General features: G+C 45.5%; 1 protein-coding gene across 1 annotated transcript in view; it reads left to right on the plus strand.

Moving 5' to 3' along the window:
- Positions 1-7,257: 7,257 nt before the first annotated feature.
- BMERB1 (bMERB domain containing 1) overlaps positions 7,258-26,204 on the plus strand; it is a 50,999-nt gene continuing 32,052 nt past the window's right edge. The window contains exon 1 of the mRNA XM_033167520.1: positions 7,258-7,601. Within this exon, the coding sequence (XP_033023411.1) occupies positions 7,496-7,601 (106 nt within the window). The 5' untranslated portion in view covers positions 7,258-7,495. The remainder of the gene's footprint in view (positions 7,602-26,204) is intronic.

The raw sequence follows: 26,204 nt of genomic DNA on the forward strand, positions 1-26,204 counted from the left end.
CTTACAGTGACTAAAGTTCTTGCAATGTAATTTACAAAGTTAAATGAACACAGAGAAATCGAGATCCGAATTCAGTCCCCATGGTTGCAGTGTTTTGAACATAAAGATTAATTTGGTTTCTTGTTGCCTGAGTATTTTTTCAACGTCTTGTTTATAATACTTTCTTGGTGTGTACTGCCAAATCCCAAAAAAACATTAGATCAGTATCGTTACGCTTCATTTGTAAAAAATGTGATGTTAAAGGGGCTTCCATTACTTTATTACGAATTCTAGATCTGTGTTCCCCTATGCGCAGTTTCAACGATCGAGTAGTACTTCCTATATAGAATTTGTTGCAGGGGCACCGTATGCAGTATACAACATTTTTAGAACTACAAGTTGTCATAGAGTTAATTTTAAAGGTAAAAGACATATGTTCATTTTTGATCTCTTTTACTTGCAGACTATAGGGGCACACATTGCATTTACCGCATTTATAGTGACCTCTCGTAACTGTTGTAGAAGGTTCAAGGCAATCAGACCTAACAAGTTGATTGCGTAGGGATCCTTTCTTTCTCAGACCTAACAGGGGTGGATCTTTGCAGCCAGGAATATCTTCAACGATGTGCCAATGTTTGTTGATGATGTTCCTAATGTGGCTGGCCATAGGTGTAAAGTCCATTGCCATAACTAGGCGAGTGGGTTTTCTATATTTATTAACACATCGAGTTTCAAGAAGGTCTTTTCTGTTGAGGTTATTGGCACGTCTGAATGCATCCTGTATAATATGGTCAGGGTAGCCACGATTTATAAGGGCTCTACCTAGTAGATCGGCTGCTTTTTTATAATCCCTCTCATCGGTCGCGTTCCTTTTGAGTCTTGCCAATTGCCCATATGGCAAATTCCTCCTCAGATGTGAGGGGTGACTGGAAGAAAAATGAAGCAAAGAATAACAATCTGTTGGTTTCTTGTATGGTTTAAATGCCAAGGTATTCTTATTAGATATATAAACCACAACATCCAAGAAAGGAATCTCTTTGTGGTGGTATTGACAAGTAAATTTTAAGTGGGGGTCCAATGTGTTAATCCACTCTTGAAAGGCGATACATGTTGATTCTGATCTGAAAATTACAAACAAGTCATCAATATACCTTTTAATCAAGATAATATCCTGCGTAAAAGGATTAGATTCTGAAAAAAAAGTATTTATTTTCAAAATCAATCATGTGGATGTTAGCCACAGAGGGGGCCAGGGCAGCACCCATGGCTACACCCTTGGTTTGAACGTAAAAATCATTCTTGTATCGAAAAAAATTGTTCTCAAAAATGATATCCAACAATTGGATAAGGAAATGATATGGTGGAACTTGTTTCTGCCTGGACCGCAATAATTTTTCAATTGTCCCTCTAATGTCCTCCAACGGTATATTAGTGTAGAGGGAACTGACATCGAGGGTTGCCAAAATTGCTCCTTTTGGTAATAGTAAATTCTCCAATTTGGCTATAAGGTCCTTGGTATCTCGGATGTATGTTGTAGTGGCAATAGAGTATTCAAATATAAATGAGTCAAGGTACTTGGACAAAGGCTCTGTGAGCGAGCCAACGGCGGACACAATAGGACGACCAGGAGGTGGTGTAATGTTTTTATGGATCTTGGGAAGAACATAAAAGATAGGAACCCTTGGGTTTTTACAGTGCAAAAAATCAGCAATTTGTATAGAAATATAGTCTAGGGCAAGAGCCTCATTAACTGTGATGCAGATAAGATTAGATACTTTCTCAGTGGGGTCATTGTAGAGGGGTTGATAATACTCTCTATCAGTCAGTTGTCTAGTTATTTCCTGTTCATAGGTATCAGTGTCCATTACGACAATGGCACCTCCTTTGTCTGCAGGTTTTATCGTAATTGAACGGTCGCTTGCCAGATTATTTATTATTTCTTGTTGTTCTTTTGTTATATTGTATCGGGTGGGGATGTGACGTTTTTCCAATTTCTCTAAATCTTTTAATATTTCGTGATGAAAAGCTTCTATCCTGAAGTCCTGATTATGAGGAATAAAGGTTGATTTGACTTTGAAGGTCAGTGCTGCCGGCGCACGTGGGGCGCGGCAACTTTTAAGGCTGCAGCCTTAAAACTTGCCGCACCACTGCACAGTTGGAAGGGGTGCTGCTGCTGGCCGCTCGCGCCTGCCATCTTGGGTGGACATGCACATGTCCGCACATGCACAGTCTATCTGGGATGCTGCGCGCACGCTGTGATGTCAGGGTGCATGTATCGTGACGTCAGGGCGCTCGCGCTAGGGAGCAACACCCCGCCCCCAGGGGGGTGTCCCCGCATTTGCCGCCCCGGGCGGCAAAGTGGCTCCCTATGCCCCTATATCCCTAAGTTCTAGTGCCATGAGAAACTCTTCTCTATCCACTATCTCCATGCCATGCATAATTTTATAAACTTCTATCATGCCACCTCTTTCTTGCATTTTCTCTCCATGCCCCACTCCCAAATCCAAACTTTCCAGGTACTGGCCAATCTGACCTGGATAGAAATTCTCTCTCTGTTCTGCAATTGCTGGTTACACCTTTGGAACAAACAAACCCCATTCATTTTACTTATGTACGTATTTCCCTGGGCTTACATACTGCAAACAATGCAATCTGTTAGTCAGAACTTTGTAATAACTGCAGTATAATTCATTTGCAGGATCTCTGCGTGTCAGTATTAGCCCTTTTCTTATCACCTGGCTAATACTTGAAAGATGGAGATGGAAGTCCTGCATTTATTTGTTCAATGAAATATGCTCAGCTGACTCCATTTCATGCACCACCTCTTTTTATATCCATAACCAAAGCTCAGCAGGGACATTAGCGCTGAGCTGCTGTGGGGAAACCCATGACATTGATCGAAGAGCTTTACATGAAATTGTAAGCTCAATTGAGAATGGTGAAATACATGCTGAATAGCCCAGGTTCTATATATAGCAATAATTCTGGCTTTAATCTAAATTGATTGGACAGCGCATAGATGAAGGGTGGTGAGAGGGTTTTATAAAGACTAGTGAGGATGGGGCTGTAGCTCAGTGGTGGAGCATGTGCTGAGCATACAGAATGTCCCAGGTTCAATCCCCAGCATCTCCAGGTCAGGCTGGGAAAAGACTTGTGTCTGAAACCCTGGAGAGTCGCTGCCAGTCAGTGTAGACAGTACTGAGCTAGATGGACCAATGGTCTGACTCACTATAAAGGTGTAGATTTTGGCAACTTTTTTTTTCTGTGAGAGCTACCCTTGTGCACACTCAGACAAGGGGATGCGGAGATTCCTGGGGACAGAAGAGAGCATCTAAAATGGGAACAAGCTGCCTATTTATTTATTTATTTCATAAAGTTTACACACAGCTTGACTGTTAAAAAAAAAAAAAACCAAAACCCTCATCACTGCCCACGTGAATGGAGAAGCGTGACACTTTAACAACCCCCTGAAAGTGAGGGTATGATTTCCACTGGCAGCCAGCACACTTGCATTTACAAGTCCTATATACGAACCATTCCCTCTATGTCCAACCTCAGGTGCTGAGTGCTGTTTCTTATGTAGCCAGAATGTTGCCAGCCCCGCCCAGGCGGCAGTATTGCCATGCTGCTCAAGCCATTTGTTTTATGGAAATATGTGCAAGGTTTGGGGGAGAGGACCCCCCAAAACAGCCCAATGTGCGCCAAGCATGCCCATGGACCGCAGAATGCTGGCTGATGATTGGGCTGCTCTGCCACTGAGCTATGGCCAACAGGTGGCAGGACGGAGTGCCTGGACTCCTGAACAGCAGCCCTCCACGCCGTAACATTTTGCTGCAGTTTCCACTTGTGTGCTTATACTTCTAGGTATTTGAAAATCCCCTGTGTTGTTTTTTAATGGCGGCATTTTTAGCCGGCTGTTTTTATTACTGCTTTATGATACAGTTGTTATGGCTCCCCCACCCCTTTCTTTCTAAAACGAGAACTGCATTTTATTTTATTTTTTGTTGACTCTTCAGGTGCTGGGCGCGTGACAAAGAATGCAGCACGTCAGGTGCTGGAATTAAAAAAGCGGGAGTGCAACAAAACGTTGCTGTGTATTCTTGATTCATAGAACAGGGGTAGGGAACCCTTTTCATGCCAAAGGCCACATTCCCTTCTGGGTAACCTTCCGAGGGCCACATGCCAGTGGGGGTGGAGCCAGAGACAAAAGTGGGTGGAGCAACGAATGCACCTTTCACTTGACTAGTTTCTCTACTCACACACCCCTCTCTGTCCTCTAACCAGGCAAGCAAGAGGCATTAGCAGAGTTCAAGGACATTTTCCAGTCAGGCAAAAGCACTCAGGGTTTGACAAAAGACCAGTGAGGGCTGTGGTGTGGAGCGAGGAGTGTGTGACCTGAGGAGAGATCCAAGGGCGAGATGGGAGAGGCTTGGTGGGCTGCAGTTAGTCCCCAGGCCTGAGGTTCCTCACCTCTGTCCTAGAAGACTGTCCCTGATCAGGATTCATGCCAGTTTGTCATGGGCTTCACCTGATGAACACCAGCCTGCAGGGGGAGTGACTCCACTTTGCAGCTGATCAGCCTTCAGGGACACAGAGAAGAAGCTGATGAAAACCAGCTGGCTTCAGCCTTCTTAAGTAGAGTTTCCAGCAGCAGCCCTACCTTGCTGCCTCCCCTTGACCTCCATGAGCATCAGATTCCGTGACCCCTGGACCGAATGACCACATGGATTGTTGTTTGCTCGACCCTAGGACTGGACCTGACTTTGGATACTGACACTGCATCCAGGCAAGTACACCTCATGGACTCTGCTGGTCTCCCACTCCACTGAGCTCTGCTCGTTGTTGCTGAGCATGAGACTATGACACAGTTAACCAAGCCCCTGTCCAGGGTATTATAAACAGTAAGGGTATTGATAAGAGTTCCTGGTCCCCTGATTCAGTGTGCTGTAGCTCCTGAGCATTCTCAGTCCTCCTTGAGCTGTTTTCTTTGGGGGTAGGGTGTTGCCCCCTTAGGTTTGAAGCTTGTTTCGGATTTCTTTTGTACTTCTGTGAAACCTAGGCATGTAACAAAGCTGCCTTATGCCTGCGGCCCATCTTAACTCCATATTGTCTACACTGACTGGCAGCAGCTCTCCAGCCAAGTCTCCCCCATCCTATCTGGAGATGCTGGAAATTGAATCTGGGAACTTCTGCCTGCAAGGCAGATGCTTTACCACTGAGCCACAGCCCTCTCTCTTTCCCCAAGCATTCTAACACTGCTTCCTTGCTGCTCAACAGGTCTATTGGGGCTCCATTTCTGTTGGCACCCACCTCCAGCATTCACAATTAAAGGGAGAGAAAAGCCATTTCTCACCGTCATATCTGAAGAGCTGGATTATTATTACTAGTATTTTAGAGGGTGGGCCGCTGTCATCTTTTGAGCTGTATTCATCACCTCTTCCTCCACCATAACCCATATGGGTGCCTTAGCTTCCTCCCACTCCTTCACCGCTTCCAATGAATCAGTTCAGCCCACCCCCAGCAATGTCTCCACACAGTCATCACCCCCAAATTAGCAGTAAAAACGGCACCAGCACCTGCTGCTTAAGCTCCTGACTCACAGCACTGTCTGGCCTTTCTTGTTCTGGATGCACAACAACAGTCTATAAGTTACTCTTGCATCTGCTGTCCTTTAAAATAGCCCAAGGGAAACTCTGCCGTGTCCAGACCAAATGGAAGGTCAGGCAAGGTGGAAATGCATTACCTGACCTTGGTATTCTTGCTGCCTGTGATGACAATCTCAAGAATAAACGGAGGTGGCAGGTGCCCTTTGAGGTTGGTAAGGTGGAAGGCAGGGAGACCAACAGCAGGTGGAGCTAGAGGCATTGATGGGTATAGCCAACTAATTCCAGAATCATAGAATCCTAGAGTTGGAAGGGACCCTGAGGATTGTCTTCTACTCCAACCCCCTGCAGTGCAAGACTATGCAGCTGTCCCATATGGGGATCGAACCTGCAACCTTGGCATTATCAGCACCATGTTCCAACCAACTGAACTGCACTGTGATGGTGGTACTCAGAAAACAATATGCATTGATAATTGTATTTTAATTGCATTGGCAAAGCAATCAGTGGGTTTGCTGTTTCCTATCCTAACTGAAAATTTGGCCTCTTCCTAACTTCCTCTGACCCACCTAATTTTCTGAAAGAAAGTCTAAGTTTCCCAGTGTGTCGTCACATCTGGCAGAGCAATTCAAACCCTGGATGGACAGTGGTGGCAAAATGGCACAGCCACTGCAAACACATTGCTCATGCTGGCTGGGGCAGAAGGCAGGGGTCAGGGAAAGCTCTCATATGCTGGCCAGATCACTGCCCTCTTCTGGAGAATCTCCCCTCAGTGTCCCACCCTTCTCTCATATTGATAGACAGTGGTACCTCAGGTTACAGACGCTTCAGGTTACAGACTCCGCTAACCCAGAAATAACGCTTCAGGTTAAGAACTTTGCTTCAGGATAAGAACAGAAATCGTGCTCTGGCACTGCAGCGGCAGCGGGAGGTCCCATTAGCTAAAGTGGTGCTTCAGGTTAAGAACAGTTTCAGGTTAAGAACGGACCTCCAGAACGAATTAAGTTCTTAACCCGAGGTACCACTGTAGTTTCTACACATGGCAAGGCTTTTAGTGTAAGGGTATCAATACTTTGGGGCGCTGTTTTCCATTAAATCGGGCAGGCACCTACAATCCTGATATTCTGTCACCTGCTCAAAATGTTTTTGTTTCACCAAGTCTTTTATTTGTTTGTTTAGATAATTAATTTAATTCAGCATTGGTTCTTTCTTCTGGACTTTATGAGTTTATGATGTTCCCATGATTTTATTATAGACCCCCCATTATATCTATATCTATAGAGGTACAGAGATATAGACATATGCAATGCACAATAAAATAATTTGCAAACCAACAGAACTCTCTCATGAGTTGGTGGTGTGCAAATATCCTTATCAAACTAAAACCCTCCTGAGTAGGGCCCTGGACTTTTTTCCTCCCTACCCCAAGCCCGAACACACACAGATAGATAGCACAGAGACTCAGAAAAGGTTATCCAAGGACTGCATTTCCCTCCGACCCCCTGCTATGTGTGGCCTTTTTCCCCATACTCAGTCAATATGTATATATACATTACCACTACGGCATATTTTCCCTCATTGTTTGTCTGCTTCCCCCTCCCCTCCCCTGCGTTCCCTCGGGCGCTTCCTTTCACGAGCATCTTCGCACTGAGCATGCGCGCTGCATCCCTCCCCTCCCCTCCTCCTCTGGGTACCAGCGCGACGGAGGGAGATGCAGTGAGCTCAGCGAGGCTGGCCAGCCCCGGCGTTGGAAGCAAACAAGCCGAGAAACGCGCACCGAGCAGCTCCCGAAGTCCCTCTGCGTCTCCTTTTCCTTCAAGCCCTTCCTCCGGCGGCTGGCATGGTCTGCTAGGAGGAGGGGGAGCCCCCCAAGCAGCCGAGGGAACAGGGCCCAGACAGAAACGGGCTCCGGCATGGAGTTAAAGAGATCCATCTCGGCCAGCATGGAAGCAGAGAAGCCTCTGAGACGCTACGGGGCGGTGGAGGAGACGGCATGGCGAGCCGAGGGGCTAGGGAGAAGTAAGTACTTCCCACCTCCCCATGTGGGCTTCGTGGTCTGGGCTCCCCCGGTTTCTGCATCGGATAGGATAAGCTAGGGAGATGGGCAGCTATCAACAATGGAAGGAGCTGCTTTTGCCCGGTCCACCATAGGTCCATCTGGCTCAGTGTTGCCTCCTGCACTGGCTGGTAGCAGAAGATCCCCAGGGCTTCAGGCAAGGGGTCTTCTCTAGTCCCAATGCCGGGGATAGAACTTTGGACCATCTGCATGAAAAGCAGGTGCTCTCACTGAGCTGTGTCCCTTCCCCAAAGCAGAAGAGCACACTGTTTATCCTGGGTCAAGCCATTGACCCCTCTCTGGCTCAATATTGTTTGCACAGAATGCACAGTGGCTATCCGGGGTTTCAGAGAGGTTTCTTTCCAAGCTCTACTGGGGGATGCCAGGATTTGAACCTGGGACCTTCTGCATGCTAAGCACCGCTTAACAGCTCTTCCCCAAATGGCCTTCAGTCTGTCTGCCAGTCAGTGTCTCTCTCTCTCTCTCTCTCTCTCTCTCTCTCTCTCTCACACACACACACACACACACACACGTCCCTCCCTCTGTTCTAGTATCACCAAGCAGGCGTGCAACTGAGCAATTGCTTCCTAGGAACAAAAGGGAGTTGTGCCTATATTTGGCAAGGATGTTCTCTAGTGCTTTTTCTGGTGATGCTTTTTGAGGCTGTGAGGAGGAGAGATCTCTGAGAAAAAAAGGTTTCTTTCTTATTGCCCCTTAGTGGGAGAAAATAAACTGGGGAGAGGGACAGAAGAAAGGGGGATCTTCTGGTTGTCTCCCTCCACCCCACTCCTTGTAACTCAAGTTAACCATACTTTATTATGCCTTTGCCAGAAACAAAAAAACAAATAACCCTACAAACAAACCCACCCCCAGTCCCTAAATCAGACCAACCCTGGCAAAGTGTTTTGCTGTTAGAGAAGGGGGTGGAGAGGCAGGTTTGTGGAAGCATCTCAGAGGCAGACTTTTCCTTTGTTGTCTCTCTCTCAAGTAGCATCACAAAAGCATGTGGTTTTTTGTGTGTTTTTTTTTTTAAAGAAAACTACCAGCAGCAGCATGTTTAAGTCATAGGAGAAGGGCAAGAGGGACATCTATGCACTTTGTTTTGCCCCATGGATGATGTCTTATGGGAGCGAGGGGGAGGATGGTCCCTTGTCAATGGCGTTTCAGACATACTGAACGGGCTGACTTAACAAAGGCTCTTGTGTGCCAAATCCGTTTTCGGTTCAAGCCTTCCTGCTTCTCCCAAGAATACAATAATTAACAATCACCCACGCTCCAAAACCTCCAATGGAAAGAAGCTTGGCTCCTCTCTCTCTCCGCACCTCCCCACCTCACCCAGTTCAAATCAACTGCCCCAAAGACAGCAGCTGTTAACCTTTTCGTTGGGAGGAAGAATTAAATTCAGTTGGTTATGCACCAATTTCCTGGGAAATCAAGATGCACCCAGAATTCAAAGTCCTGGACTCCTGGGATATAAAATGCCTTCAGGTTTCTCCTGAAAGTGTAGAATTGATCTTACTGAGAAGCTTTCTGGGTGTGGCAGCTTCTCAGGACAAACTAAGCTACCTTATGCCCACTCAGACCCACTGGTTCATCTAGCTGTGTATTGTCTATCTGCACTCAGTGGCAGCAACTTGCCAGGGTTGCAGACTTGAGTCTCTCCTAACCAGTCTTACCTGGAGATGCTAGGGATCAAACCAGGAATCCTTCTACATTCATAGCAGATGCTCTAATACTGAGTTATGGCCTTTTCCCTTTGGGGATAGGCAAGGAAGTACTCCCACCCCCCTACAGTTTGATGATGTGCATCGATGTATATTATTAGGAGGTTGCCCCACGTCTTACACCAAAGAGCTTTTCAAACTGTTGCCTTGGTTGGTCCCATTGTTGGGTTTCAGCTGCATCTCTTGGTCTTTGGCACCCCACCCCTAGACTTTGATAAGAGTTTCCAGGTGCCAGCAGGACTTTGATCTAACTCTCCTGCCACACCTACTGCTTCCATTGCAGCGATGGCTTTTGTTGCAGTGGTTGGCATTGATTCAGAACTCGTTGGCTTGGTGCTTCCCACAACAGAGCTGAACCAGACTAGCAGTGCAATTCTAGATACATCTATTCAGAAGTAAGTTCAATAGGGCTTACTCCAGTGGTGACTGGTGCCCATAAGGACTGGTAGGGCAAAAGGCAGTGAGATCTACGCGTAGGTGGAGCCAAATCTAATAACTGGCAGAGAAAATCCTCTGAGGAAGGCAGACTGAAGTTGGTGGGGCAAGGCCTTGATGGATCGGACACCACTGGCTTACTCCCAGTAGGGATTGGGGAGAAATTTGATTCAGTTCACATTTAAAGTTGAATCTATCCCATTTGTACTTTCCCAAACCATATGAGAACTGGAGCACAGCCACCCTTTGAAATCCGCACTTGTTCAGATTTTGCGATGCTGTTCTGCAACTCGCCAACGTCTATTGAAATGCATCTATTGGAGGGGGAAAGTGTTGTGAAAATGAATATAGAAGCAAACATACAAAAATGCTTCATACAAGGGGGAAATTGTTTGCAAAAACGTATGCATTAGTCAAAACTGCAAACAAAACTGTGCTCGTTATTAGAAAGCCTCACTGAAATGCTGGTGAATTTTTATTAGCATTTAAAAACAAACAAAAACACAGACTGCATTGAAATGCGGAGAAATGAATTTAGGAATAAAAAATATATATGAGAAACCGAGAGAAACAAAAATGACACTTCCACTCCTACTCCCAGGAAATCCTAAATATAGAGATTCCTGTACAAACTTACCTGGGAGTAAGTTTTCAGTGAGATTTACTTCTGAGTAGCCATGCATAGGATCACACTGTTGTTGTTGTTGTTCAGTCGTTCAGTCGTGTCCGACTCTTCGTGACCCCATGGACCAGAGCACGCCAGGCACGCCTATCCTTCACCGCCTCTCGCAGTTTGGCCAAACTCATGTTAGTAGCTTCGAGAACACTGTCCAACCATCTCATCCTCTGTCGTCCCCTTCTCCTTGTGCCCTCCATCTTTCCCAACATCAGGGTCTTTTCTAGGGATTCTTCTCTTCTCATGAGGTGGCCAAAGTACTGGAGCCTCAACTTCAGGATCTGTCCTCCTAGTGAGTACTCAGGGCTGATTTCTTTGAGAATGGATAGGTTTGATCTTCTTGCAGTCCATGGGACTCTCAAGAGTCTCCTCCAGCACCATAATTCAAAAGCATCAATTCTACGGCGATCAGCCTTCTTGATGGTCCAGCTCTCACTTCCGTACATTACTACTGGGAAAACCATAGCTTTAACTATACGGACCTTTGTCGGCAAGGTGATGTCTTTGCTTTTAAGATGCTGTCTAGGTTTGTCATTGCTTTTCTCCCAAGAAGCAGGTGTCTTCTAATTTCGTGACTGCTGTCACCATCTGCAGTGATCATGGAACCCAAGAAAGTGAAATCTCTCACTGCCTCCATTTCTTCCCCTTCTATTTGCCAGGAGGTGATGGGACCAGTGGCCATGATCTTAGTTTTTTTGATGTTGAGCTTCAGACCATATTTTGCGCTCTCTTCTTTCACCCTCATTAAAAGGTTCTTTAATTCTTCCTCACTTTCTGCCATCAAGGTAGTATCATCAGCATATCTGAGGTTGTTGATATTTTTTCCGGCAATCTTAATTCCGGTTGGGGATTCATCCAGTCCAGCCTTTCGCATGATGAATTCTGCATATAAGTTAAATAAGCAGGGAGACAATATACAGCCTTGTCGTACTCCTTTCCCAATTTTGAACCAATCAGTTGTTCCATATCCAGTTCTAACTGTAGCTTCTTGTCCCACATAGAGATTTCTCAGGAGACAAATGAGGTGATCCGGCACTCCCATTTCTTTAAGAACTTGCCATAGTTTGCTGTGGTCGACACAGTCAAATGCTTTTGCATAGTCAATGAAGCAGAAGTAGATGTTTTTCTGGAACTCTCTGGCTTTCTCCATAATCCAGCGCATGTTTGCAATTTGGTCTCTGGTTCCTCTGCCCCTTCGAAATCCAGCTTGCACTTCTGGGAGTTCTCGGTCCACATACTGCTTAAGCCTGCCTTGTAGAATTTTAAGCATAACCTTACTAGCGATCACACTAGGATCACACTGTAGAACACCTTTTTTTGGTAAATGGCTTTGTTGCTGTTGTTTTACAATTGAATGGTGTATAGGTTTTATGAAATAAATAAGTAATAGACACGACTGGGGTTAGCTGTGGTGCTGTGGTGTTGACCACTATGGCACCATGAAGCGGATTAGTTTCCTGGAAATGTTCTAAGAATCCAGAAGTGATTTTTCTTCTTGGTAACTTTCTTTCACTGCTGGGCAAGGTGCATGTTGTTTGGGTGAATCACAACTTATCAGTTAGTTTGATTCTATTTGTTTGGGTATGAATAGAGATAAGGGCTTCCTGTCCCACTGCAGACTCTGTCCTTAGCCATTACTGCTGTTGTGAATGTGTCTGTGCTTATTTTGCATATGTTTAAGCTTCAATTGAATTGCCACAGACTGTACCGATACACCCATGTATAAGCATAAGGTTGCACCCAACTCAATCCCAACCACTGTAGACCCACTGAGACTGATGGGCAAAAGTTAGCTGTGTCTGTTAATTTCAATAGGTCTACTCTGAGTTGGACCAGCATCAGCTACAGCCCATATTTGGACGACACAACTGCAGATAGCTTTTGTGAACTAAGGACTACTTCCTAAGTGCTATGTCATAATAAGTCTGTTAGTCATAGGAGCATAGAAAGCTGCCTTAAACCAAGTTGGACCATTGCTCCACCCAGCTCCTTTTTGCCTACACTAACCGGCAGCAGCTCTCCGCTGCCTGAAACCTTAGAGATCCATTTCCAATCAGTGTAGACAATACTGAACAATATGGCCCAATGACCAGACTTTATATAAGGGCAGCTTCCCATATTAGGGGCGATATAAGAATCAGAAACCCATTGCAATAGCTACAATAAACACTGGGTCCCTCCTGGATTCCCAAGCTTTATTTAAAAGGTGGTTCCTCACCTGGGTAACAAACAAAGTGGTGTAGAAGTAAATTTTTACCACAGGGGGAAGGTCCATGGCTCAGGAGCAACTGCTTTGTGTGCAGAAGGCCCCCATTTCAAACCTCAGCATCTCCAGACAGAGCTGAAAAAAGACAATTTGCCTGAAACCCCGGACAGCTGCCACCAGTCAGTGTGTAGCCCATGAGTAGGCAAACTAAGGCCCAGGGGCCAGATCCGGCTCAATCGCCTTCTAAATCTGGCCCGCAGTGTGTTTTTACATTAGTAGAATGTGTCCTTTTATTTAAAATGCATTTCTGGGTTATTTGTGGGGCATAGGAATTCGTTCCACCCCCCAAAAAAATATAGTCCGGCCCCCCACAAGGTCTGAGGGACAGTGGACCGGGCCCCCTGCTGAAAATGTTTGCTGACCCCTGGTGTAGACAATATCATCATGGACCATTGGCCTGACTTAGGGAAGAGGCCATAGCTCTCTGGCTGAGAATACACCGTGCTGCAGAAGCCCCCAGGTTCAATCCCTGGCATCTCCAGGTAGAAGAATAAAGTAGAAAGTGAAGAGCCACAGCCAATCAGAACAGACCAGGGGCAGTAACTGCCCTCCAAGTGCTGTTAGACTTCAGCTCCTTTCAGGTCTGGCCACAGGCCATGCTAGCTGGGACTGATGGGCGTTGGAGTCCAACAACATTTGGAGAGGGGGGACGGAATCATTTCCCCTTTTTTGCCCCTGGAAGAGACAGTGCTGAACTAGATGGACAGCGGATCTGACCTGCTACAAAGCAGTTTGCCGTGTTCCTAATTTATTGCATCTCAGTTAAAAGAGAAGATGATCTCCGTGATGCAGAGTGAGAACCCCCTGATTTACAAGCTTCTATAAATAGCAGCCCTCAGTTCGCACTTCCATATGGAGTTTTCACTCACTTGATGCATTTTTACGGATATGCTGGTGGTCGGGGGAGGTGGGGAAGCCATTTCTCCCCTGCTAGTGTTTTTCGGCTCTGTCAGTGCTGAGGATGATTTTCACAGCACTGGTAGGCTGGAGGGTTTTTTTGTTTTTTTAAAAAACAAAATCATTTTTAAAATTTGCAATCATAACAGAAAAAAGAAGCAAAAAAGAAAATTGCCTCTGACAGTGAACTGAGCCATTATGGCTAGCAGTCACTAATAGTCTTATTATTTGTCCAATCCTCTGATGACCAAGGGTCTGGAAACCAAGCCTCATGAGGAACGGTTGAGGGAGTTGGGTGTGTTTATCCTGGAATAGAGGAGACTGAGGAGACAAGATAGCCATCTTCAACTATCTCAAGGGCTGTGATGGAGCAATCTTGTTTTCTCCTGCTCCAGAGGCTAGGACCCGAACCGATGGCTTCAAGATACAAAAAAAGGGATTCCAACTAAATATCAGGAAGAACTTTCTGACAGTAAGAGCTGTTTGACAGTGGAACAGACTGCCCCGAGAGGTGGTGACTCTCCTTCCTTGGAGGTTTCTAAGCAGAGGTTGGATGGTCACCTGTCATATATGATCTAGTTGAAATTCCTGGCAGCGGGTTGGACTACAAAGTTTCAAAAGCAATGTGGATAATTCATGTCCAACTCTACAATTCTATGATTTTATAAATCCATCAAAGTTTGAGTGGGGGAGAACTCACCCACACATCCAACATGCATCAGTTGACATATTTCGTGAAACAACACCCAACCTATTCAGGTGACCTGGCTCTCAGTGATTCAGGTGTCCCAGCTTTGTGTTCAGGGTCTTTTACCTTTACCTTACCTCTTATGTAAGGACATAAAAGGAGTTTGGTAGACCAGGCCAGTGGCCCATCTAGTCCAGTATCCTGATCTCACAGTGGCCAACCAGATGCCTGTGGGAAACCTGCAAGCAGGACCTGAACACAGAATGACGACAGGCTGTCCCACTGGAATGATCCTTGTGCAAGACACTCAAAAAGTAGTGGTAGCAAGAGGTGGAGAAGAGAGGTCATTGGTGCCCCAGAAACTTGGCACCAAAATCTCCTTCATGGTTTGAGGTGATGGCATAGTGGAGCTGTCCCCATTGTTTGTTGGCATGGACCTGAACACAAGAGCACTCTCCCCGCCATCAATGTGGTTTCCAGCAACTGCCTTCAGAAGCAATACTGCCTTCCTCCATAGAGGTGGAACATAGCCACTGATCCTCCCTGAACTTGTTCAACTCTTTTGAAAGCCGTTCAAGTGGCCACCAATGCTTCTTGTGCAAATGCGTTCCAAAGTTTTAACCATGCACCATGTAAAGAGCACTTTCTTTTATCTGTTCTGCATCTTCACACATCCAGATTCACTGGGTGTCCATGAGTTCTAGGGTTATGAGACAGGGGGGGAAACTTATGTCAAGGAAATAAACAACTATCTGACTTTTAGAAGACATCTGAAGGCAGCCCTGTTTTGGGAAGTTTTAAATGTTTGATGTTTTATCATGTTTTTAGTATTCTGTTGGGAGCCACCCAGAGTGGCTGGGGAAACCCAGCCAGGTGGGCAGGGTATAAATATATTTATATCACCACCACCACCACACATAATTTCATAAACTGTCATGCCACCTCTTGCTTGCCTTTTCTCTAAAACAAAAAGTTCAAATGCTACCACTTTTCCTCAAATGCTCCACCTCCATCTCAGACGCCAACCTAGCACAGTCACGAGGAGATACAGGTACCTAGCTCTATTCCTCTGTAGCATCTGAACCAGGAGAGGCCATGCATGTCCCAAACCTGTGCATGGATGTAGTCATGGGCCGGATGAATAGTGACTGAATCCTGACAAGATGGAGACCTTGCGGATGGGTGGTTCCCAGTTGTGTACCAGCTCTGGATGGGGCTGCACTCCCTCTGAAGGAGCGGGCTCATAGCTTGGGAGATGCTCCCAGATCCATTGCTGTCACTAGAGTCCCAGGTGACCTCAATGGCTCTGAGCACCCCATTCCCAACTTTGCTTGGTGCATCAGCTACAACCAGTCCTAGCCTTGCCATGGTGGTCCATACATTGGTGACCTCATGTTCATCTTACTGTCATGTGCTGTATGTCGGACTACACTTACACCTGGTTTGGAAGTTGTAGTTAGTGCAAAATGCAGCTGTACTAGTGTGAAAATATCTGTATTAGCTACCAAGCCAAGTCCAAAGTTTTGTAGTTGATGTTTAAAGCCCCAAATAGGCCACCTCCCTTGGTCCAGACCAAGCTGATCTGTATTATCTTCTTAGGAGACCTTGGTAGTCATTCCACGACCAGCAGATTGTCACTTGGTGACAATGCAGAATCAGGCCTTCTGAGCAATTGCACCCAATCCTCTGGAATGCCTCCCCTCAGCTAATTCACAAGGTGGAGACAGCAGTGACCTTTAAACACCTCTTAAAAATGTTTACATATACCCAAGCTTTCCTAGACTCTGAAATGTTTGATTTTGGTTTGTACGTGGCTCATTTTCATTTGAGATATACACTTGTGTTTTCACCCACTTTTGGGCGGTAATTTTATTGAATGTTGTTTATGTTTTTATAGGGGTAATTGCATTTTTATGGCAAACTGCTGAGTTTTTATTTTATTTTAATTTATTAAGCAATCTGTTATTTTTGTAAACAAATAAAAATATTTCAGGATTATCTCCCCCCAACATTTCTACATCCTTCCCTCCAAGTGTTCTGTGATCTCTTTGCCATCTAGCTCAAGATATTTTTAAAAAATAAACCCTAAACGCATCAGAATACAGTTGCCGCATTTCAGTTTTGGTCTTCTTCTTTGGTGATCACTCGTAGCTGAGTAAGATTGTCTTCCATAAACACAGTTTTAACAGTGAGTCCATAAGTGACTGTGGAGGCCAATTCTGGATCCACACGTCCTTCCGCAGTGGGGACGTAGGTTTCCAGGCGGCAGCTGATCACAGTGAGGGTTTACCAAGCGTGCCTTCCTCTTAGCAGGTTTCCCCTCCCCCCTCGTCCTGAGTTTGAGTGTCTTCAAAGCCCATGACACCTTTGGTAAAGGCTGTTCTCCAATTGGAGCGCTCGCAGGCCAGTGTTTCCCAGTTGTCAGTGTTTATACTACCTTTTTAAAGATTTGCCTTGAGAGACTCTTTAAACCTTTTGGTTGATCACCAGCATTACGCTTTCCGTTTTTAAGTTTGGGATAGAGTAGTTGCTTTGGAAGATAATAAGCAGGCATCCGAACAACAAAGGTAGACCAACGAAGTTGATGTTGAATGATCATTTTTCAACACTGGTTTTAGTACGTAGCACCTTCCACCTGTGTGAAGCAGACACACCTTAGATTTCCCTCACAAAGCTTGTGAAAAAGACTCCAGGTGTCCTATTCTTCAGTTGCATATGCAGCATTGGACCAGTCGGGGGAAAATACACATAACATCCGCTGCACATGGCTTCCCCCAAAGAATCCTGGGTACTGTAGTTTGTGAATGTGCTTGAAATGTCTAGTATAGATGCGACCATTGGGAACTAGAGGAGCAAAAGTGAGTATCATCCCATTTTCTCCAAAGGAAGTTCCACTGCTTTTAAGGGACTTAATGTCCAATAAGCATTCATAGGATTGATGCCTTAATTTAATTTCCAGTTTTATGACTCAGTTATAATTAACCCCTAGTGGTGCAGCAGTAAAACTGCTAGCACATTTGCAAAGCTAAGCAGGGTCTGGTATGCTTTCAGATTGGATGGGGAACTGTGTGTTGAAATTCATGCATTTGCAGGGGGGGTTGGACTAGATGACGAGATTCTTTCAAAGTGGAGAGTGCCTTTCCTTCACATAGCCATAGGGGTTCCAGCATTTGAGTCATGGGCGGTGTTTGGTGCTGCTCCCTGCCTATGAAACCCAATGTGGTGACTGGTAAAAACCTCATTCCCCCCATCATTAGATAACAAATGAGTCAAAGCTACTGATAAGCCAGAGTGATACTTGAGTTTCCGTTCTGCTATCTTAAGTGACTCTTGTGTCGTCGTTGGACCCTGCTATTTTTCATGCATGTTTCCACTCAAAATATCTTCTTAATTTCATTTATTTAGAAGAATATTTGTAAATAGCCAAGTCATTAAAAAAATATTATGGCAGTGTGCCATAAGGCCATGAAAACATCATAAAATTATACAATCGTAAAACACAGAACAAATGACCAACACTGAATTGAATTAATTCTTCGAAAACACTTGGGGAAACACAGGCGTTTTCAGCAGGCAGTGAAATATCAGAATTGCAGGTGCCTGTCGGATTTCATTAGCATTCCAAATTACTGGTGCCACTATGCTAAAAGCCTTGGCTCACGTAGAAACTAAATGAATATGACTTGGATGCAAGAGTAACATGGAGGCATTTGGTCATTCTTTAATCTCCTCGAGAATCTACCGTTTCTAAAAAGAGCTAAGCTGCTGCCATTTGAATAATTGATCGTTCTTTTCATAGGTTTCAACCAGCCTCAAAACGTATTCTAGAATGACTGAATAATCTCCCCCCCCCAGCATTAGGACTCTTTGGGGTGGGGTGGGGGAAGCATTCCCATTTATTTATTACATTGTATTGATTAACACGGTGCCTGGAATATGCTCGCCACAGTCACCTTTATTGAAGGTTTCTTATAACATTCATCCTCAGAAATAGCTGCTGGACTGTTGACCTACCCTCCACCCTTAAGCCGGTAAATCATAAAGATAGCTTTGCATTTCCTTGAATTTTTGCTTCAAAGTTTTGCACCCATTTGGTGTTCAAAGGGAGCCGGAGGGGGCCCTGACACACTTTTGCAATAACCCACGTAGCAACTGTAGTTTTGTACAAGGCTATGGAGTGGCAGAGTTTTCTTGGCAGGGATACTGGAGTGGCTTGCCGGTTCCTGCTCCAGGTGGATCACGTTTAGTCAAAACTCTCCACTATGACCTGTCCATTTTGGGTGGCCCTGCACGGCATAGCTCATAGCTCTGGTCCATGGGGTCACGAAGAGTCGCACACGACTAAACAACAACATGGGGTGGCGGTGCTGGCAGGATTTGGTTAAATTTGATGTGAGACAGGGGGTGAAGCTTGTGGATTTCATAGAAGATTTCCCTCCCTCCCTCCTTATTTATTACCAAGCCAGAGGGGGCAGGGCATTGCCTGTGACAGCTTCCTTCTCTCAGCTTTGCCCTTGTAGAACTCAGCAGAGAGGAGGATGGGGATAAAATGAGAATCAATTGCCTTTGCTTGGCATTGGCTCTGGTGCCACCTACTGTTAGGCTCCCTGCTGTCCACCCTACCAGTCTCAATGGCCTTGGCTCGGTGTGAGTATTTGGCAGGGAGAAAGCAGGCAAATGAGGACCTGGAGCAACACAATATTACTTGGTTTATAGGGAGATGCTGCCCTTTAAAGCAGGGAACCTGTGGCCATTCAGATGTTGCTGGACCACAACTCCCATCAACCCTGAGCATTGGCCATGATGGTTGGGGCCTGATGGGAGATGGAGTCCTACAGATTCCCCAACTCTGCTTTAAGCTCTTGTTTTACCCAACGGGTTTCTGCCTTCTTCCTGCTACTGCTGGTACCACTCTCTGTCTCCCACTTGGAGGAAAGCAGAAAAGGGGTGTGAGTGGGTGTCCTGCATACCCCATTTCTGCTGCTCTCCATGGCTTGGGGAGGTCTCCTCTATGGTAGGACCTCCACCATCGGCCTGCTCATTTGAGGCTGCCACAGTTTCAGCTGTGGTTTTCCTGTTGTTCTGTTAAGTGCTAAGTTGATTTTTTAAAACAACAACAACAACACCAAAACACCATTATATTTAATAAAGGAAAGAAATTCCACCAGTTTACATTAAACAGGGACAACTAGTGTAACGTTTCTACATAACAAAATGCATTGTGCAAGGCAACTCAGTTGGTAGAATAAGAGAATAAATGTGTGTGGGAGAGAACGGCAAAGGGAAAATTTATTCCAGACAATGAGTCAACTAAGAACATCTAGCTAGCTAGCTAGCTTTCCTCCAATAATCAACAAATAACATGTGTCTAAAGTCTTTCATTTCCATTTGTCTATATAACATACTGGGAACAAGTCGAGACATGCAATAGCACCAGGATCACGCTAATAATTAATCTCTAGGCCCTTCAAGATAAGGCACCTCTCTGAAATGAATAATAAGCTAATGGTAACTTCTAATCCTCCTCACTTCTATTTATATATGCAAAGAATAGATACCGAATTTCCAGAGAATTTTCCTGTCTGACTGGCCCTCCCAGGGGAGGCGTGTCCCATTTCATTGCCTGAAGCGAAATAGGAAGGTGCCTCCTCGCCCCTGCCCCCCCCAAGCCTCCCCTACCTGGGCTGTTTGGTGCTGCCCATGAAGCAGTGAGGACAGCGGTGGGTTCCGGTAAGATCATGCAAGATCTCATGGAGCACATGGAATATCACGATATCTCGCCCAAAGTCACTGTTGCTCTCCACCAGCCATGGAGGCAGTGGGATGGGGGTGCCCAGGGGGGCTCTGCTTCTTGAGGTTTTGCCACCCAAGGTGTCTGCCTCAGCTGACCTCATGGATAGGCCAGCCCTGGTCTCTCACATCTGTCCACAAAAGCAAACCCTCCAACATTTCCTATTCCATCATCATTATCATCTTAGTATTATTATTTATACCCTGCCCACCTGACTGTGTTGCCCCAGCCACCTTCCAACATACATAAAAGCATATATAAAGCAGTTAAAAACTTCCCTGTACAGAGTTGCCTTCAGATGTCTTCTAAAAGTAGTATAGTTGCTTATTTCCTTGGCTCAGGGGGTCACATAACTCCATACTCTTCAAGATTTCGCTGATGAAAATAGGGACATCCTAAGGAAAAGTGGGATATTCTGGAATCAAATCGGAAACCAGGGTGGCTTCTGTAAATCTGGGACTGTCCCTGGAAAATGGGGACACTTGGAGGGCTTGCTATAGCAGGATAGTCCAACTTTTCATACCAAGTGGCCACAAGAGTACTTCAACATGGAACTGTGGTATTTTTAACCCCTGGCCTAGCTGGCAGCAAGTCAGTATGTCAAGTCCCCAGCCCAGGGTCAGTCCAAAGTCCCACAGAGATCCTCAAGCATCCAGCTGAGGTCCATCAACATGGGCAGATGAACAGACCCAACATCTCAGCTATGCACCCCTTTTATACATTGCATGCTGATTGGCAGGATCTGGGCTTGATGAGGCGGGTGACCCTCCCCTGGTCCAAGCCAACTCCAGCTGAAGAATACACACCTTCTCCCAGAGCTAGTGAGCCCCACCTGACCAGCTAGGAAGCTGGCTGTGGGCTCTTGCCTGCCTCAGCCTCCTGGAGCTACACTCCTGCTTCTCCCTATGCCTTAGAGCCTGATGTGTTTGGGGAAACAGGAGCCCCTCTAGCTTTGATGATGGGTTCTGCTGCTCTGGGTCCTGTGCACTGGCGTCCATCAACTCATCATCCATCCATCACCCTGTAAGTAGTTCCTGTACCAACCTCTCTATTCTAGAGGCCTTCCCGCCTCCCTTCCCAAGCCTGGTTACTGCTTTTCCAGCTTTGGGAATGAGGTGGGAGGGCTCTAGGACTTTGCAGAGCCTTGCACCTCCTTCTCAAAGCCAGCGCCTCACTAGCTGGCTTTGGGAAGGCAGTGTGAGGGCTAAGGGGGGAGTCACATTTTGGCCTTGTCCCCCACTCACAAACAAGGCAGTGTGCAGCTCACATGTCATGAACTGGCAGGATAACGGGGAGGAGGAAGTTCATACATTTTATTAGTTTTGAGCTATTTCTGCTGCAATATTCTTTCCCTCTGGAGAAAAGGTATTTGCATGTGACATCTTGCAGATCCCTGTAGATTTTGTAGGAAAAGATCCAAGACAAGGAGGTGGGCAAGAATCTACTCTCTCTCATTACTATCTTGCCAGTACTCCCACCACCCCTCATGAATTTTGCATTCTGGCCTAATGTGTCCCCAGTTTGTGTGTTTTCTTCAGTGGAGGAAAATCTTACATCCAGATGAATTTGGTATTTAGCTTCTATACAAACTAAACCATTTGGCAATGTGCCTTCCTACTTGGAATACTGTTTCTATTGAAATCAGAGTGGCACCTACCATTCAGAGATTGTTGGCTACTGGAAAGCTGTTTCACACAGGAGTTCTAAAGAATTAATTCGGTTTCAGTGTTGGTTATTTGCTTGGTGTTTTTTAATTTGATAGCTTTATGATGTTCATATGACTATATCGTATACCACTGTAATATTTTTTTAATGAATCAGTGGTTTACAATGCTCTTATAAATCAATAATTAAATAACCTTTCAAAAAAAGTTTATGGCACATTAACAAATATAATAGTACCTCTATAGTAGGCTGGAGAACCATGAATGGACAACCTCAATTTGCATCTTAAACCAAAAATAGATATGTTAAAGAAGAGACACTGGAAAACAACCAGAAATGCTTTGGAGGATGAAGCATGAGTCTTCCCAGCATGAATGTAATTATTCTTGCATTATTTTTTTTAAAGGCCTTTATTCGTGGAAGCAGATCCGTGGCAGTGAGGCATTTGTTCACACTTTCATCGGTGCATTGTAGTGATAAACAAGGTTTTGTGAGTCATCCCCCAGTAATAATAGGAGAGGTGTTAAGATTTTGTTGTACTGAAGTAACCATTTGTGAGAACATGTCTCAGGTAACGTGAGAACATAGTCATAATCACAATAGCAAAGGAGATTAGAGGGTTTTATATCAGGTGTTAGATCACTGCTATATCTGGCTCAGTGATGTCTACTCTGACTGACAGGTACCCTCTAGGTAGCACAGGGTAGGCAGAAGTTCGGGATAGAAGACTCTGTCACTCTGTCTTAATTTCTGTTGGTTTCTCTTTTTTCCAATGTTAAGTCCATTCTGGGGGCCGGTCAGTTTAATCCAGCCCCTGTGGCAGTTTATTTCCTGGGGTAAAATCCTAAAAGAAGCTTTGGTTGGCCTTTCACTTCATCAAATCTTTGAAAAAGTTCGGACATCACTGGTTTAAGTCCATGAAAATCATCACCATTTTGCTACAAATTTGTCAACTGTATGCCTTTTTATATGAAATTTCTCATAATTTGCACAATTCTGCAAAGTGATCTTCCTTGTGCAATCCATTTTTTGTGTGTTATTTTCACTGATGCATGGACCGGTATATGCATTTTGGTGCCTATTACTTGGCTGGGGAGAACTGTGTTGCAAAATTCAGGAAGGGCGGCTTTCGAAGGATGAACTGTGTTTTTCCAGCCTGTGTACTGAACTGAATCTCTCCTCCGCCCCTAGCAGAAGGTAAACTGGGATCTATTGAGCAATCTCTGGGCGATTTGCTGTAGATTTGCAAGGGTCTCTGACTCCCAATAGTTGATAATTTAGATAAAGTTTCTCTTGAATGGGTGACCTTTTGTTAATCACTTATCCTTCAGGCTCAGTGTTCCTCACTTGTAAAACAGGTGTACTAATTTGTTCCTCTGACCAATTGGTTCCTTTAGAGCTCTGCTGGCTGATTTCAGAGCTTTCTGCGGAAATCCTTAATTAATTACGTGGCAACGTGGTTCTTGTGCGCTCCCACCTTTTGACTAAAATAAAGCTTGATGGAAGGCCTTGCTAGCCAACAGGAGGCCTTTTGCAATACTAAATTCTGTATGAGAAGTGATTTGGAGGAGTTTACTGCTACTGAAATATTAAACGTTAATCTTCTAATATCCTTCAGCGCCTCATCTGCATCTGGCCCGTGGCCCTTTCCCTACCACCCACCACCCCAAAGCAGGAAGATCTCCCTTCTCCCCCTGAACTTCTCTGCTTCCTGACCATCTTTAATCATCATGCAAGGAGATGCTGGTCCTGGGATTGGTCCAACCAAAAGGGGGCGGGGCAAGCAAGTGAGCAGGCACACGATAGGCTGTGGCGGTGAGGCCCACCTAAAAAAGTAGCCTCTGATTGTTCCCAGCCCACTCTTTGAGGAACATCTATTGTTTCAAAACTTCTCTCTCATTTTCACCTGGCAGGGCAGGGTCTGGCTGCTCCTGTTTGGAAGTGCTGAACACCTGCCACTAAAGGAGAGCAATTAAATGCTTCATAAAGTCACCTCAGACGGCAGCAGTCAGCTATGAAATAGCGCCAATCCATTTGCCAAGCAAGAGGCAACTTTGTAAAGCAAACAGCGGAGTCAAAGTGTTGCTTGTAGTGCTTTAGGAGGGCAAAGTGTGTGAAGAAAATCAACCGGAGATGCCTCAGCCATTCTGGCTATTGCTCTTCAGAACTGGCAGCGAAGTCTTAATTAATCCCATTTTACTGACTCATAACAGGAGAGGAAGGATTTTTGGTTTTTTTTTTAAAGGAACACTCTTTAAAGAGGAATGTTCAGCAAGGCATGTGGTACGTGTTTCCAGTGGTGGGTGTGAGGATGGGCAGAAGTTTGCCAAAGTTTGAATTTTATTTTGCCAGAGCAGGGCCAGTAATATCTGCTTGTTAGCCTAAGGCACTTGGCTTATTAAGTGGGGAATTAGTGGTTCCTGCGCAAACACACAGTTTGTTGATATCGACAAAATGCCTCGGCTCCAAGTTCTGTTGTGTTATTTGACTCTGACTCTTGTCTTAGCATAGGGAGGGCAAGAAAAACTAACCAGGGGGGAAGCTTCCTTTTCCTGCTAGGCCAGTGTGGTGTAGTGGTGAGAGCAGGCATAGGCAAACTCGGCCCTCCAGATGCTTAGGGACTACAACTCCCATCATCCCTAGCTAACAGGACCAGTGGTCAGGGATGATGGGAGTTGTACTCCCAAAGCATCTGGAGGGCCGAGTTTGCCTATGCCTGGGTGAGAGTGTCAGACTTAGGACCTGGGAGAAGCTTCGGTCATGAAGCTTCCTGGATGACCATGGTTGGACCAGTCGCTGTCTCTTAGACCCTAACCTGCCTTACAGGGTTGCTATGAGGATTAACCTGCCTTACAGGGTTGCTATGAGGATTAAGTGGCTTGAGGGAGAACCATGTGTGGCACTTTGAGCTTGGAGGGAAGGTGGGGTATCAGTGAAGCAAACAATAAATGATTGTGGGTGCAATGGACATGAAGCCAACAGTGAAATGTATGTGGCTACTATAGTCATTGTGCATTGCTATAATTTGCCTACTGTTACTGGGGACGCGGGTGGCGCTGTGGTCTAAACCACAAAGCCTAGGGCTTGCTGATCAGAAGGTCGATGGTTTGAATCCCTGCGATTGGGTGAGCTCCCGTTGCTCGCTCCCAGCTCCTGCCAACCTAGCAGTTTGAAAGCACATCAAAGTGCAAGTAGATAAATAGGTACCGCTCTGGCGGGAGGTAAACGGTATTCTGTGAGCTGCTCTGGTTTGCCAGAAGTGGCTTAGTCATGCTGGCTACATGACCCAGAAACTGTCTGTGGACAAACACCAGCTCCCTCGGCCTATAGAGCGAGATGAGTGCGCAAACCCGAGTCGTCCATCACTGGACCCTAATGGTCAGGGCCACCTTTACCTTTTTACTTCATTAACCCATTAGATTTGGCTTCAGGATCCTTCTTCCTGAGACATGTCCTGTCAGTCCCTTCCCCAATTTATTCAATGTATAATGTATTCTGCAACGGTATTGACACAATATGCAATATTGACCTCAGATATGCTGATGATACTACCTTGATGGCAGAAAGTGAGGAAGAATTAAAGAACCTTTTAATGAGGGTGAAAGAAGAGAGCGCAAAATATGGTCTGAAGCTCAACATCAAAAAAACTAAGATCATGGCCACTGGTCCCATCACCTCCTGGCAAATAGAAGGGGAAGAAATGGAGGCAGTGAGAGATTTCACTTTCCTTGGGTTCCATGATCACTGCAGATGGTGACAGCAGTCACGAAATTAGAAGACGCCTGCTTCTTGGGAGAAAAGCAATGACAAACCTAGACAGCATCTTAAAAAGCAAAGACATCACCTTGCCGACAAAGGTCCGTATAGTTAAAGCTATGGTTTTCCCAGTAGTAATGTACGGAAGTGAGAGCTGGACCATAAAGAAGGCTGATCGCCGTAGAATTGATGCTTTTGAATTATGGTGCTGGAGGAGACTCTTGAGAGTCCCATGGACTGCAAGAAGATCAAACCTATCCATTCTCAAAGAAATCAGCCCTGAGTACTCACTAGAAGGACAGATCCTGAAGTTGAGGCTCCAGTACTTTGGCCACCTCATGAGAAGAGAAGAATCCCTAGAAAAGACCCTGATGTTGGGAAAGATGGAGGGCACAAGGAGAAGGGGACGACAGAGGATGAGATGGTTGGACAGTGTTCTTGAAGCTACTAACATGAGTTTGGCCAAACTGCGGGAGGCAGTGAAGGATAGGCGTGCCTGGCGTGCTCTGGTCCATGGGGTCACGAAGAGTCGGACACGACTGAACGACTGAACAACAACAACAACAACAATTGACACAATAAGTATAAGACATCACCTTGCCGACAAAGGTCCGTATAGTTAAAGCTATGGTTTTCCCAGTAGTATAGTTAAAGCTATGGTTTTCCCA

Source organism: Lacerta agilis, chromosome 13 (genome assembly GCF_009819535.1).
Source record: "Lacerta agilis isolate rLacAgi1 chromosome 13, rLacAgi1.pri, whole genome shotgun sequence".
NCBI lineage: Eukaryota > Metazoa > Chordata > Lepidosauria > Squamata > Lacertidae > Lacerta > Lacerta agilis.